Source organism: Takifugu flavidus, chromosome 1 (genome assembly GCF_003711565.1).
Source record: "Takifugu flavidus isolate HTHZ2018 chromosome 1, ASM371156v2, whole genome shotgun sequence".
Lineage (NCBI taxonomy): Eukaryota > Metazoa > Chordata > Actinopteri > Tetraodontiformes > Tetraodontidae > Takifugu > Takifugu flavidus.
The window spans coordinates 23603629-23619976 of NC_079520.1; the positions used below are offsets into that span (position 1 = coordinate 23603629).

Consider the following 16348-nt stretch of genomic DNA (forward strand, 5'->3'; position numbering starts at 1 on the left):
GGGGTGCGCCCCTTCCCATCCAGCACCTTTTCTATTGATGGTTTCCCTGTCCCGAGATCGCTTACGCTCTAGCTAATGGTTATCTGTCAGGGGAATTTCTTATCACTGCCATTGCAGACTGCTATGACGCTGCAGGCGGTGAGAGGTCAAGGTGACTAAGAGTTTCACATTTGTAAACAAACGAAACTACCACTTACAGACCAATTTATTGATAAGAGAAGGGTGAACTGGTACATGCAGGTCTCCATCCTGGAGTGTAAAACAAATAAAAGCAGACCGATCAGGTGATACCGGTGGCACCCACTGTGCCATCACTGTGCTGTCCAGTTATCCATCCTGTCTGTAGGTACAAGCATGATGTAAACTGCGGAAACGTTTGTCCGCATTTCCTTCCCAGTCATAGTTGCAGCAGGGTGGGTAGGTGGGGTTATACCAGCAGCAACACAAGTCGCATCTCACATTCAATTTTATCACTGGCACCAACAGTGAGTTGGGCGCCAAAGTAACAATGCTGCAATGCCTCTGATCTAACCGGTCTTTGTATTCCATCAAACGAACTGGGCGCAGGCAAGGCCAGCCCAATATTACAATATATTCTCTGATATTGATCGGTGTCAGTACTTATCACAGTATGCATTTAATCCTGCTATGACTGACCTGTTGTTGTACCTTGGCTTCCTACTTGTAACCAAGGCACAAAGACAGAAAATACCAGGTTTGCTGAGGTTTCACTCACACGATTTTTATTAAAATTGAAGGACCAACAGGCAACAGTGGAAAACATTAAATTATGTTTGGAGCCCGTGTATTATAAGTGAAAAGGGTAAACCTATTTCACAGATGAACTGGCAGTTTTGCTAATTCTCTGTCGACATTATTTAGTATTCATTTTTTCCCGCCTCATCTTATGTGACATTATGAACTTGGATCTTATGTTGCGCAGCGATCAACATGTTTTTTTTAGTTTCGACAGTGTTGAAAATGCTTGTACTTCAGCAAAGCTTATTTCTTCCATCTGGCTGCTTGTCCATCTTTGTTGTTTCAAGTTTGTTTTTTGCCCCAAAGCCAATTTCAGTTTTGTGATGAGCTGCTCTTGTTACTTGTTTGTTTCAAGCCTGTTAGCGCTTCATGCTCGCCTGTTTGTATTACAGCTGCCTGTGTACACTGTGAGGAAAAATTGCTTTTATTTTCCTCCAAAATAATGCCCGCAAGTGTCATTTTAACAAAACATTCATCACTGAGCACTTTTTAAAAAAATTCTACCGTCATAACAACTCATAAAAAGTGTCTCTTCACCCCCCACGTGACCTCAGTAATGACCACTAATGGTAGAAAACAAAGTCATGCATATAAATGCGTATAAATAGCAATTTTTGCAGCACCATTTGACCACCAGAAATCCAAAAAGTCTTTCCGTTTATCTCAAAAGTACAAAAGATTGTGAAGAGTGAGCAAAAAAAATGTTGCCTTTTTGGCTGTTCTCAAAGGTCCTTTAAAAGATTTATACAGCAGGAGCTGAGGTGGACGTGATGTGGTAAGTATTTGCAGCCACATGACTCACACCAGGATAAAACCTCGAGCATTTACCTGCAGCTTGAGCTGCCCACGACCAGTTTAATAACTTCACAAGCTTTTTTTCACCCTGTCAGCATCTCCTAAAATACCAGTAAGACGAAGCTCCTAAAGTATTTGAAATAAAAATAGAACCAACACTGCAGAAAAACACAAGGGGGTCCTTAACTTGGCAATTTTTTAAAATTTATTTTGCTTGTTTGCCTTACAACACAACTTTTGACGAGGTTTCAGTTTCAACTGGGCAGCCTTGTCAACTCCTGCTATTTTAAGACATGCTTAAGTTGACTGGGCAAAATACCAAGAAGGCCATACTTGCCAACCTCTGACTAACCAGAAGAAAAGGTATTTATTGCAAACCATAAAAGTCACTGAAGTGATAAAAAATCAGGTGTGACTCATAGGGACAATGTGTCTTGACAGCATAATCCATCCGATAAAAAAGGAGGAAAAAAATCATCACCACCTTCTGTGAGCTCAACTGCTGTGAGGACTATTAACTGTGTTCTTGCAAAAACAAAAAGGGTCAGTGTTGTATTATTAGCTCTAGCACCAAAATTTTACTACAGGAGGTGTTCTATTCATACAAAACTTGGAAGGCCTCCTTATCTAAAATTGTGATATGTAAAAGATGCATGACTCCAAAAAATAAAAGTAACAGTCGAGCCAAAAATGGCCCGGAGCGCTTGTGATCACCTCGCTAATTCTGCTCAATCTCCACTCTCATTGATTTTCCTGGCTCACTAACCCTGTGACCACATATGTACACCTCCTTATCTTCAACCTTTCCACTGACCTCTTGAAAACTTTATGCCTTTGGCTAACCAGTAAGTTCACATCCAACTGCTCATCCTGGAGTGCTACCCTCTTAGATATTGACATGCCCCGGGTGGTTGCTCTGTTGTGTGCATCTACTTCGTATGCCCCGTATCGCTGTCCAGCCAAGTCTCCTGCCAGACTACTCCTCCAACTCCACAGATAGGGTAATCAATGTTGATGGAACACCCACACATCCCTCAAAAACGATATGTTAGCAGGCCAGCATTTGTTCATTCTCATGAAAAAAGTTGTCAACATCAGACCAGTTCTCCATAATTACCCTTCTCATTCCAAGGATGGGCTGGGAATTACCACCTTGTTTGGAATAAGGTGCCTGTAGCTGCCTTTGGGGTGTAGTTTTCCAAAGAAAACCACGCCCCAAAGGCAGTTACAGCTACCTGTCAGAGCGGCAACCAACCACTCAGTCATCCCTCATAAACAAAAGGTGTACTTTCAACATGAGTTTGATCACGCAAATGAAGGAACAGAAATAAAGAGAGCTCACTGGGTGTGTGGGTGACTGTCATTAAGGGAATGCAAACAAATACGCTATATTGTTCCAGTCAAAGCAATGATTAATGGGGGAAAACACACATATAAGAAAAGGACTAGATGGATTGCAGGGTGCGTTTCTGCAGAAGGCAGTAAAATAACAAAAGTACCGAGCTGAGTGTTACTTACAACGATGTGTGCCGGTGACGGGGACCTGGCATCTTTAAGTGCTTGTCTACTTTGAAGACCTCCTGGTTGAACATCTAGCAGGGGCCATTTCATCTGTAGGTACTGAATGGCAGAAAGGAAACAGAATGGAAAGAAAGAAACAAAACATGTTAACAATGCAGAAAGCAAAAATTAAAAAGAACAAACCAAAAAACAGGACAAAAAAGAGGAGACGCCATTCCCCAGGTGGGTGTTGTGGAAATGCAAAGACAGACACACAAAAAAACGAAACATCTTAAGGTGGATGGTGGATGAAATGACGATTCACATGTGACATATGTAAACCAAGTTACCCCGTTCACATTTCTGCCCCATAAATATGGACGGCAGGCGTGGATCACTGCTTTAGATTTCATTAAGTCATTAATTTGAAGCTGGGTAGGGCAGAGGTGTTGGAACTGCACCCAGCTCATGGATTCAAAATGACCTAATGCCATAAATGTGACTGCTGTTGGGCTTTTACTGGAAGTCATAAAGAGCTTCACGCACGGTATCTGCGCACGCTTCTGCGAGGCTAACTCTCCTGGCTACTCCCATTAATGATTGACTTGCCTTCTAACACAGGCCTCCCTCTTCTCCACAAAAATGTAATGACAATCGTCTGCTGCTATAAACCAGGTGGAAGCGTTTCATTCTTACGATGTTCTGCATTGATCCCTATAACTAAAACAGGGTGATTGATACCAAGTTCTGGAAAAGTTCCTTTCCGTCTCATCCCAAAGCTGCTAAATCTAAATCAACGAGGAGCATGACCGGCACTGTGGCCACAGCTCTGTGCAGAACGTGCTTCACTGTGTGGTCCGTTTATCAAGGTCACGGCCACCTCGTTTTAGGTCACAGTAGCCGAGATATTTAAAAGTGGTACACTACTGGGAAATGCAAAACCAAAACACAGAAAGGAAATGACTAAAGAACTGGATATGGGAGACAACAGCTGTAGATGGCATCAATCAGGAGCCGGTGAAAAATAGTTCTCTCAAATTTACGCACAAAATTAAAGTACTGCGGATAAAATGATCAGAATGTCTGAAGATCTAATGTTATTATTTCTCTTGTTTCTTTTTTTGTCCGTTTGTTAGATATTAAAAATATAAGGATAAGAAATCCAAGTTTAATCGAGGTATAATAATGAGTCTTTACTTAAGAACTTTATACAATATTCCTTTCTTGCAGTCTTGACAAAAAAACCAATGGACGAGCAGGTTCCATAGCGCCGAATCTTAGATAAGACCAACTTGAAACAGAATTTGCTACCATTCCTGCCATCCAGCATGTGCGACCAGCGTTTTGTATGTACATCTAGGGGGGCTTGTGTGTGAGTGTGTGCTCTGTGTGTGTGAGAGAGCCAGCCAGAGAGTGAGTGTGTCACGACCCTTCCCGAGACAGTGTCTAAATCAGTGGTAATTAGCGAAGAGTTCACTGTGGGGTGCCTGCCAGTGGTAGGCGCTGGAGGGAGTTATTGACTCCATGTCCTCAGTTACAGCCCCTGCAAGGAAAAAAAACAGTTTGCTGCCTGGTCTTTCTCCACCACTAACACTCATTTATGACCCCAAGATGGCTTTTACTGTGAAAACCAGGGTTTGTTTATGCTTGTTTGTATGTGATTTGAGCGAAAAAAGCAAAGGTTGTAAAAAAAAAAAAAAAAAAACCCTCCAGAGTTGAGGTCTTGTGGGTTTTTATGGACCCCCCACACTGGGTATCAGCCTAATTGCCATGGGGTGGGGGGTTGGGAGGGCAAGAGGAGGGAGATGGTGTTGCAGCTGAAAAAAAAAAAGTGGGGAAGAGAGTGACGGAACGACTGTCATCTATGAAGTAATTCAAGACCGTGTCCATGGTGCCAGAGGGGCTAGAAGTGTGCTGGGGAGACGGAGGGCAAATTGTGATCCAGCCATGGGAAAGTCTTGCCACCGAGGGAGTGCAGAGGCAAACATTAACCCCAGCTGCAGAGACGGACGAAACAGGGCCACTCTGAGTAGGTGGGTAAAGAGCGTGATGGTGACACTCCTGAGTGTGGCAATGGGGTGGAGAGTCACTGAAAGACAACACTGAGGGGTAGTTGTAGTGCACTGGCCTGACAAGTGGCTCCACTTCAGCCACACTATTGCAAATGTTCTCACACGCTAATCTTTCCTGCAGGTTTTACAAGCATGCCAATGAAAATGGAGCCCTGGCAGGCAGCAACTCTCTGACCACCCCCCCTTTTTGGCCTCCTTCCTCCCTCACCGCATGCCTTCCTAACGGACACACTGCTGATGCAAGAGTAGGCCATGACCTCTGACCACTCTCTGCTGCTTCGGGCCCCTCCCTTCTCCCCACTCGACAACCTGAAAACTTTCCTGCTGAGGGGGCCCCCCGGGTAACTCAAGAGCCATTCCAATGTGACAAATTGCTCCGAGAGTTTCAGGATAACTCTCTATCTTCCTTCCTGCCCCCCTGCACCATACACAAACATGGAGCAACCCCCCATGGCCCCCTCCCTACTCCCCACCACCCGTTGCACTAAGGGTTGTGGAGCAGACAGCTTCACCCTTCTCCCCTTCTCCTTTTCCCCTACCCAGCACCCCTCCTCGCCAGGCCCTGTCGCACAATGGGAGCTGAATGACTCAATTGTCTCTGATGAAGTGAAAGACAAGGGACTCCTCTAAATCCTCACAGAAGGATGAACTCGCTGTCTCTGCCCCGATTTCCCTGTCCTCTATTGCTTTCCCAAGCGCAAGAAGGGGGTTAGTGACTGGAAAGTGGGAGTTGTTTACAAGGGCAATGATTATTGTCACCATTGATTATTTTGTCAGCAGGTTGTTCACTTGACTACTCGGTCAATAAAATAGAAATATTTGCTTGTCAGAGGTTCTAGAACATCAACATGGTAATCTGATAAACACAACCAAGGTCCGGCATGTTATATGATACATATTCCAGATACTTTAACAACTGTCCACAGTGAAAACACACTGGCGCCTTGGTCCTGGTGTTAGTACTGATGACAGAGGGCAATCACACTGGAGACAAATGGAAGGGCATTTTGAGAGTGCAGTCATCTACACACCGGCTCCTATCGACATTGTTACTCAACTGTAACCAAAGCAATTTGGTCTGAAAGCTTCCATCCTGGTCCCACATTTTATCAAACATTAACCAAATATCAACACAGGATATTGACAAAGCAGGTGGTGGAGGGAGGGGCTCACTGATATATATTTTTTTTTGAGTGTGAATGATAGACAAGGAAAGTGCGGGACTGTTCCGTCCCTTTCTGGTCTGCAACCAGCTCTTTTTTTCCATAACGCCTACATTTGATGTGTTTATCGCATGAAGTCTGGTGGCTGGCGCAGCGGCCAGCTCACAGCTTGTTCGTTTTGTTTTGGATTAAGAGCAGAGGGCTTCGGAGCAGTCAGACAAACAGAGCTCCTTATGTGCCAGTGTGGCTCCCAAACCGGTCCGCTCTTTTGCCAGATAGCCATGGGACAGATGATGAGGACCGCTGGGGCTCCATCAAGCATTCCAGCCATGTGAGCAATGTAGAGGAGGAGGGGAGACGGACAGACAGATAGCAGCTTGTGTTTAGCATATGGACGCTGGGTGTTGCCGAGAGTCCAGCGGATCTTGGATCCATCTGCGGCTGTCTCATATCAAAGGCATGACATAGCTGTACATATGTGTCACACAGATAATGTGTACATATTCATGGTTACCTTGTGGACATACTATACTGTAGATTATTCCTCCCTGATTCACATGTGAGCAATATTGCGCACACATTGTTGGGAAATCCTGTAGCTGTCAGGCCCGGCAGCTCCTCTGGGAGGGCACTCAGAGATTGGGATTGACAGCTTGCAGATTACACCAATCAGACTGCTACTATAAAGAGCTTTATTTAAGTCTGAAATGATCAAGGCTAGTAAGAGGAGCCTATTCAAAGCTCTGCAAGTAAACTGTACCAAGCTTAAAAGATTAGTCCATCAGTTTGACTATAGTTTTATCCCTTTAAAAGAGAGCCGAGTATAACGTCTTGATCTGATGCAGATATTGCTGGCAATTTTCGTCCTTACAAGAGAAGCAAACAAGTGCTTAAACAAACACAGAATTTATGAAGGGAAAGTAATTTGCCCTAATTGAGGGTGGGGGATGCTTAATGCAACACAGACCTTTTGAAATCCCTGTTTAAGAGAGAAAACCATCAGCGGACAACTCTGCTGAACTCAGCCAGACCGCTGCGTCCGTTACTGTGCACAGCGTGTCCGTAGAGGGATGAGAGTTCTGTAAAGAGAATATAGGTAGCGCGAAAATGCCTCGACAAAACTGGGGAAAGAGTTAGCCAACACAAGAGGGCCTATCATGGCTTCTTTGGTTCGACTAATGCACATTTTATGAGTAAATACGGAAAGGAAAAAAACACCTGCTCGGATAGCCAGAGGCATTTTGCAACCAGGAAAATAAAAGTGGAATGTGGGAAGGCCTGGGGTTTCTGTGCCCTGGGGCAGGAAGAGGTCCACTGGGCTTATATTTACTCTAAAGCCAGAACCGCTTGGGGGTTCGCGCGGCCCTGACAGCACTGGGGCAGCTGACCTGATCCAAATTCTCTCCTCTTCACCTCTAACAACCACATCCCCTTTGCAAACAATCTCCCTCTCAAATTTGCCTCCCCCTTTGTCTCGCAGGGAAAAAAACACCTCAACTTTCTTACACTGTACACACACACAGCGAACATTCTCGTGACTTTTCCTTGCTCTAAAACCACCTCGGACTTTCCTCACCGCTTCCAATGAGCCTGTGGAAATAGGCTTACGAAACAGCTATTGTTCTTAATCTCAAAATATTGCAGTGTTTGACACAAAAGCGGAGAATTGCTTGGTTTTTGATGGATCTATCTGGTGTCCTGACTTCACACTTCTTTTGGTGAACGCTGTGACTTTTATCTGACCTGTTGTTGAAGTTAGTTTTGTTCTCTTAAACACTGCTTCATGACATAAACGGGGCTCTTTTGTGACTGTTTGCTTAGCCAGTTTGGACAAAGTGCTGTTCAAACACCAGCTGATGACCTGAACGTTTTTCAAGGATTGTGCCACACACTGACCTACACACCGCTCTATGACAATATCAGGCTGACCAAAGTGTCCAGTCAATGCTTTGAAAAATGTGCCACATTTAAATAGTTTATTTCAAAGTTGCACACAGCCAGGAAGTAGCTAACTGCTAACATCGGCTAACATTTTTCCTCTCGTAACTCGTGCTTGCAGGAGATACAGCAGTAGAAAATTTAGACTGATAAACAGGTGATTGTGAGAGCAAGATGCTCCAAATCTGTGGTGAAGCATTGCAGAGCCCCACAAACTACAGGTTTTACCATTTTGAGTGCCAGCTTCCGATTGCTCTGGCTTGTCGAAGACTGAACATGAAGTAGATCGATCGATTGATAGTATATATAGTGTTGTTATTAAGAACAATTACATGTTATTTGTGCTGTAATCATCACTATTGAATGTCTCCCCCTTTCCTTCTTTTAGTACCAAATATAACTTGCTTTGAAACGTGAACATTCAATACCATATATTTTTAGTAAGCAAAACAAGGTAAGATACACCAAGCAAAAATTCTACATTTGAGTAAAAGGATAACATTAAGTAGGAGCGGCAGTCACTGGATACATGAGTCAAATCAAAACAAGAATGAAAAATTAAACTATAGTTGGAATCAAAGAGCAACCAAAAACCTCAGAGAATAAAAAAGTGAACATCATAAGGTAATAGCTCCTTGGCTGCTGCACTATGCAAGTATACCATGATGTACAATGCAGGAAGTCTTGTTTAACCTGTCTTCTACATAGGACAAAACAAGCTTTTTTATTGGTTGAAAGTACGTGGGCATTGATAAACTGTTTTCTAACTGTTTGCGGCTTCGCTTGCACCAATGGTTACTTATGAGCTCTAGTACCACATAAAAACTTACAACCAACCGAGATAGTTATTCTAGTTAGGCTCCATGTATTTTTTTAAATCACCTTACAATGTGAGTCAACCAGAGAAAGAAAAAACAGACAGTATTAAAAGTAAGGTGAGATCTGAACTCACACTCAAGATGTTTATTGCAGTTGTCATTTAGGGATATTGAGTAACATTCTATTAGTATCATCACTATAACTGTTTCACACAACTCAGTGGCAGCAGGTTTATAGATTGACAGTAAAGTCACGTCCTCAACCTTCCAGACTGGAATCTGACCTACTTTGGGACTACATGATGGTGAGCAGGCATGTCGGCAGGGCTAGGTGTGGCGAATCCCTTATGCAAGGCTGGGGAGAAAGGAGAAGTGGTAGTGCAACTCACGCGTGTCCTTTACGCTTACCTTTGTCTGCAGGACGCCTACGCTCAGGGTGTGGAGGGGAAGAAAAGTTAGCCGACTGCAGCACTAACACTCTGCTAGAGAATGCTGTATTCAGTAATGTGCTAGTGGAGAGCTCAACATTGGCCTTGATGTTGAGTGTCTGGTTTGGTTCTGCAAGAGTTCACTGTGAATTCGCTAAATGGCTGACTGGATATAAGGAAGCTAAGAAACACGCCACAGAGGGACCAAATGCGTAAACTCTCAGGCTTCGCTGAGAATGCCAGCATTTTAAAAACACCACACACTATCACGCGAATCCACCTACACATATTCATCGATCAGAAAGCATTGCGATGAAGGCATCGCGCCTTCACACCGATCATCATACAATCTAACAACCAGTCGGCATTTTTGTGGCTTTTATATTTGCACATGCTCCTCGAAGCGGTTTAGCCTCCATATTCATGAGCAGCTCTTCCCCAAAATAAAGTAAGTTATTCTATGTTTATTCACTGAAATCAAATGTTCTGAGGCTATGAATTTGCTAAAGAACAATTTACTAAAATTACTTAGCTGAAATATTAGCTTTAAGATAGCCAGCAGCTATTTTAGGACTCAATTAGCTTTAACCATACTTATTATCTCTGCAAACAAAGTTGGCCTGTGTTGTATTTGCACCCATTTGTGGCTCACACCGACTAAAAATAACATTAGAATTTCTTTAATTGTTGGCACTAACTTGGATTTGGGCGGAATCCAGTCTTTTAAATTTAGTAGCGGTCAGATTCCCATGGAAATGTTTGTTTACTATGAAATAGAGCATGAAAAAAAGGGAACGGAAATCCAACACAATCGGTTACAAGCACATTCAAGAGCCGGATGTTGATGCTGTGCCACGCGGCTTAATGAATAAATAAGTAATAAGGGTTTGGCTTTAGCACCTCATTAAAATGAAAGATGCTGCGATGACAATAAGACCTGAGGACACTCAAGGCCATCCCTCCGTAACCTGACCACGTGCCCATAACACTCACCTCCAAATCAACTCTGCCACTGATGCACCCCTCAACTGCATCTCCACCTTTTCCTGACCCGGCGACGCATGCATCCTCGTGCTGTGCATGCACTCGCGCGCACGCAAGCACAGACTCAGAAAGTTAATTACCACTTAGCTCAATCACACGGTGATCCGTCCATAAGAGCCACCCCCACCCTGCTCCCCCTAGAACACAAACAGCAGCACACATGCCAATTATTGATGAATCTTTAATACAGCGTTTACCAAGGCTCCATCTCATTTCCTTGCGTAGGTGATTACTTACCCAATGCGAGTGGAAGGAAATAACCTGCAATATCATTGGTAGGTTGAAATAAAGTGGCCTTAGCCATTTAGAGAAGACATTTGTTTTAATGTTCTGTCTTGCATCTCCAGCTAGCTCAATATAAAACCCCCGCACAAAAAAAAATCCCACGCCGCGATAACATGTCAATAATGAGCTGAGGCCATCTATTGATCAGCTTAATTTTGCATCTATTAGCTAGGGAACGGCTTGCTCCGGGGGCGAGGGAAGCCGGGCGCTAACACACACCGACAGGCTGGATGGAGATCATTACAACTGATGTTCACACACACGCTGTGATTGACATGGAGATAAGGCAGGGGAGAGCCCAGGCTCGCACGCCTCCCCGCACACCAAGCTAATGATACACCAAACATGCGTTCGGTGTGTGTACGGGAGCGCGGAAGAGAGTATCTATCTAGAAAGAGTTTGAGCAGGGGGGAAAAAAGAGGGAAAAAGAGGAGAAGAAAAGCAGGCCACACGCCTTTGCTAATTGGCACAGTCAGCCAGCGAAGCTCATAAAAGACGAAAAGGCATTTAGAGGAGCACCTCAGCTTTCTGGATTGCCTTATCAAGTCTGTGTCATTTAAAACCCGTTGGCGACACCACAGAAAAAAGCCCAGCTTTGACCTGGAAACCATGGTTTCATCTGATACATCCTTAATTTGGAGAGCTAGCACAAGTAACACAGTCAAAGTATTCATTATGAAAATTATTTGTTTTCCACCGAGAGATTGATTGTGAGTTTCCCGTGCCCCGTGTCAACACAGCACGGGAAGCCGAGAGCATTTTTCCAACACTCTCCTTTTCCTCGCATCCACAAGAGGTGACGTAGGCACTAGAGAGGGATCCGCACAAGGAGGGAGTGGTGAAAACATGTTATGATGCCCTTTTTACTCCGCTCCACCTCTGCATTGATGCAAGCTGCTGCAACACACGCTGCCTGCCATCGACGCATTCTCCGTCCACCGTCTGAGAGTTTTTGGATGGGCGGAGGTCCCGTTTGATGCCAGTTGGGCTCTACGGTGGCGGGGATTGGAGACACACACAAAAAAAGACAACCCTTGTCTAAAACTGTGTGTTTTTGTCAGTTGAGGGACACAGCGCAGAGATCGAGCGAGAAAGGGGAAGAGGGAGGGAGGGAGAGAGGGAGGGAGGGAGGGAGAGAGGAGGGGGGGAAGCCCTCAGCCAAGCCATCAAGTTGAACATTGAACTTCACAGTAGTAGCTGCCTTTCTATGCCTCTGTTTGATGTTACCTCCAAAGCAAAGGATCAAAGGCTTGGAGTGTGGCGTGGGGAAGTCCCAAGCTCTTAGCCTGCCAGCCCGTGATATATGCAAAAGTCTACGCCAAAAGAGAGAGAGAGAGAGAGACAGACACACACACAGAGGGAGAGAAAGCTTGTGTGGAATGTGGTTGTATAGCATGTTCTATGTGTCGGATGACACGTGATGATGCAATCAGCTATTTTGCTCTCATGTTACGCAAAGCTGGAGAAAGTGTGAAACCATAAGCATTTGATACTCCGAGTAACAAATGGGGTAGAGCGAGGCCATATTTATGACCCCCACATCACCAGCCGACGGACAACGCGGGGCTACCTCTCACTGCCGTGTTGCACCAACCCCCGGTGCCTCCGCGACATCAACGAGGTGAGAGGAAGTGACATAAATATACAGTGTGTCGTTAAAGCGAGGACTACAGTAAACAATGAGTGGATGAAATCCCAGTCGTCTCCAAACAAACACACAAACACACACACACACAAACACACTGTGGGCTCAGCTGGGCCACAGAGAGGAGCAGAGGTGTGTTAAACTTGACAAATCTGTATGAGACACACACCATACACACACACACACACACACACACACACACACACACACACACACACACACACCCTTTCCCCAAGGCTGTAGGATTAAGAGGTCCAGCTGGCTGACAGCAAGCCCTTCCTTCCCACGTATCCTGTCGATCTCACCCCTCCCACACACACACACTCACACACACACACACACACCACACACACACACACACACACACAATCTCCCCCTTTCCACAGTCCCTCCCAAACCTCCAGGTCTGCCAGCCATCCAACACAGCCAGCATGCCAGGAAGACACACCTGAATTTGACATCGATCGACCATGAGTTTCACCCCCCCCCCCCCCCCCCCCCCCTCCCGGTCCCAATTGCACCTATCCTACTCAGAATAAAACAGATTCCAGGAAAACAGAAACATTTCAGTTGTCTGAATTGCAGGGGGAGCATCGCTGCACAAAGCTAAAGGTCACGTCATCATCAGCACTGTCACTGTAGTTTCGCCATTTATCCGAACACTGATTGTTACTGTTGCTGGTAAAATAGGCCCTGAAATGGGGAAACAAATGAGGAATTGAGAGACTTGTTAAGAGAAGAAGAACACGTTCTTGAATCCCTCCCACCCGCCACCCTTTCCCCATTTCTCAACAGCTGCCAGGGCGCTTTACAAACGTCTAGGAGAAAACATGCAGCAGGGTGTTGCTCGAGTGTTATGTGATTTTGTCGAAAGTGGCGCGTACACACGTAAAGGCACACCAAAAAAACACCAGAAACTTAAGCAGCATCCAAGGAAGGATGACGACTTTAAGTCTGATGTCAGCATTTGTGGACTAAAATGGCTCATTTTCCCAAAACCAAAAATGCGCGGAAAGGGATTTGAAAGAAAACATGGTGTCTCTGAGCTGTCGACAGTGATTTTTACAGTCAATTGGTGATTTTTCACTCCCACGGAACAACAACCATGATTGATCGGTAGAAAGACACAGCAATTGGATACATTTGCATGTTTTCCTGCTGTGATTGGTTGCTGCTGTAGACAAGCGCAGCCTGAGCGCACTAGCACTGACAATACCGTCCAAGGAAACGACAAGGTAATATTTGTATTTTTTCCAAAACAACCAGAGTTCATGGGTCTGTTTATTGTTAAAAAAAAGAAAAAAAGAAGTAGCATGAGGAATGGAAAGAAAAAAACATGAGCGGCAGCAGCAACATGGTTTGATATCAGATGTGATCACAACCAGAGGTTGCCAAAACTGTGCTTTCATGGATAACTAACAAGAGGAAATAAAGATCTATCCAGCAATTCAGCGTGCAGCCATCGACAGGGGCAGATTACTACCACGGACTGGGCTGGATTGTAGAAAGGGGGGGGGGATAATTATAAAAAGAGACGTGACAGTGGTGTAAGGGAAGAATAAGAATTAGTCAGTGAGAAACAGAGAGAGAAGAGAGCCAAAGACAGAAGAGAAGGGTAGAAATTCACAATGATGACACGTAAGTGCAAAGAGCGATTAAGGATTTACTTTCAAAAGGGCTCCCATTGATCTTTTTTGATAGACCTGCAATAAATCAAACCGGATTGACTCGCATGAGAACCAAGCCTAATCCTTTAGTCAGATCCAGGAGAACTCCAACCAAACCAGCTGTTAATTTAGGCTTTACAAGATAAAGCAGGAGAAATCCAACCTGATGTACCCTAGGGCAGGGGCTTACATCATCTCTGTAAAGCAATCAACTTATTGCCAGTTTGGAGAGGTAATCAGAGCGCATAGTGAGATGGAGGAGCGGGTGAGTGGGGAGGGACCACTGGGTGGGGAAAGAAACTGGAGACAAGAGATGGCTGAAAAGATTAGAGGAGGAAAGTTATGAGAATGTAAGAATGCTAGGCCACTTTTGAGGGTGTCGCTTAAGGCCAGTGTCGGCTGCATGCCGGCCAACGTCACATGTCCTCTAAAATGCCCTGTACTATGAAACTGAACTTTGAAACAAATAAAAACATGTTTACCCCGAGTGCATCGTGCTGAGGTTGAAGATGAAACAGAAAGGAGCTAGCTGGCTGCCAACATTAGCTGCCTGGGCTGACAGCAGGCGGTGGAGGCAGGCCTCAGCTCCATCCTTCCTACTCACCACCCTGTAATTTCCCCAGAGGCCAGCCCAGACTCCGGCCTAAACCCCCAGAGGCCAGTGCCACCTCAGCTGGGTCCTGCCAGCCGCACTGTGGCTGCAGGAAACATAACCATTGTAATTTAAATGGTTATTTTTGTTTGGGGGAAGAAGAGGATTCTTCTTTTCCGAGCTCTGGGTGGAAGTATTGCAAGACAACCATCCAGCCCACGCTGTAAAGTAAACCACACTGATGTCTTTTTCAGTCGGTTGTGGATGTGTGAAACTGTGTGTCATCGGTGTCCTGCAAAGGTTTTAGTTCCTCTTCTGAACTGGGTGCAACAGAGGACGGAGGAGATAGAGACTGAAAACACACTAGCGCTCCCCCTCCGCCTCCCCAATGTGCACGCCCCAGCACAAAGACTCATTAACTCGCCATCTCCCCCGTCTTTAATGTCCTGTTTACAACACAAAACAACCAGATCAGGACTGAAATCCAATCACAGACCTTTGCAGAGCCCTTCACGTCGGGCTTGCACCAGTGCTGAGCAGAAGCAGGCCCTGTAGCCTCTGGACACCGTCCAAAAGAAACCAAAACGAAACCGCACATAAAATCAGAGTTGAAACAGCAGCCTCTATTCAGCTCTCCGTGACCCCACCAGCAGACACATGCTTAAACATAGACACACACTCTCTGGCCCCTGCTCCTCTATCATCTCCCTTGGTTACACTGTATGCACACAGGGATCACTGCGACTTCAGCAGGGGCTCCTCTGAGGCTTGGTGTATTGGGTTTTGACATAGACACACACACACACACACGTCAATGTAAAGGAGACTGCCACTTAAACTCAAGTCACACCAGCCTGCACTATCTTTAGCAACTAGGTTGAACTGTTAAAACCCCACCACTTTGTCCCCTACCAGCCAGATAGAGGGCCTGGCTGGCGCTTCCCGCCACGGCTGCAAGGTCACAACGTTTAATCACAAGTAGTAATCTCGCCAGACAGATGGCAAGCAGGCCACCTCTCAATTACTTTATGCCCGATTGAATCATTACTGATGTTATTTGCTGAATTATAGCTCGCACAAAAGGAGACAAAACTAGATTTGTTCTACAAGTGTGCCTGTGTGTGCGAGACCAGCGTAGGGACACATGCAGATGTGCCTCCCGCTTTGTGAATGGGGACCGAGATCACACAGACGTGACGAAAATCAGCAGGTGACCATTTTCTTTTTTTTCTTTTTTTTTTTGGGGGGGGGGGGGTGATAGGACAGTGATCGGCGCCAGAAAAAAATATCCCCTACACCCCCATTTATTTTTATTGCCTCAAAATCCCAACTGGTCCAGAACATTGGCTGATGTGGAAACAGTCGGCTCCCAACAGCCCAGTTGAGGAAACCACAAGACAAGGCCGATTTAAAATGTAAAAAATTGTCTGTTTTAAATGTGATGCCAAGAAAAAAAAGGGTGGGATTTGGTCTCTCACTGGGGATCATGGATCTCCTGGGGGGGAAAAAACTGCTAAGTGTCAGCAGCCTCATTTACCCATCCACCCCTGTTGATGCCTTTTCTTTTTACCTCCTCTTGCCAGCGACCACTGTGAACAAATAGAGGCCGATTTTCCCAGCGTTTCAGACCGCGGTATCTCGA

The 16348-nt window shown here is 45.3% G+C and overlaps 1 protein-coding gene across 25 annotated transcripts in view; it reads right to left on the reverse strand.

The window, feature by feature from the left end:
- The window catches only part of tcf7l2 (transcription factor 7 like 2), a 77637-nt gene that overhangs the window by 48010 nt on the left and 13279 nt on the right, over window positions 1–16348 (reverse strand). For 21 of the 25 annotated variants that reach the window (XM_057032011.1, XM_057031992.1, XM_057032039.1 and 18 more), the window contains exon 4: window positions 3073–3174. The exons of the other annotated variants lie outside the window; for them this stretch is intronic. In XM_057032011.1, coding sequence (XP_056887991.1) covers window positions 3073–3174 — 102 coding nt within the window. The remainder of the gene's footprint in view (window positions 1–3072; window positions 3175–16348) is intronic. 25 annotated transcript variants of the gene reach the window in all.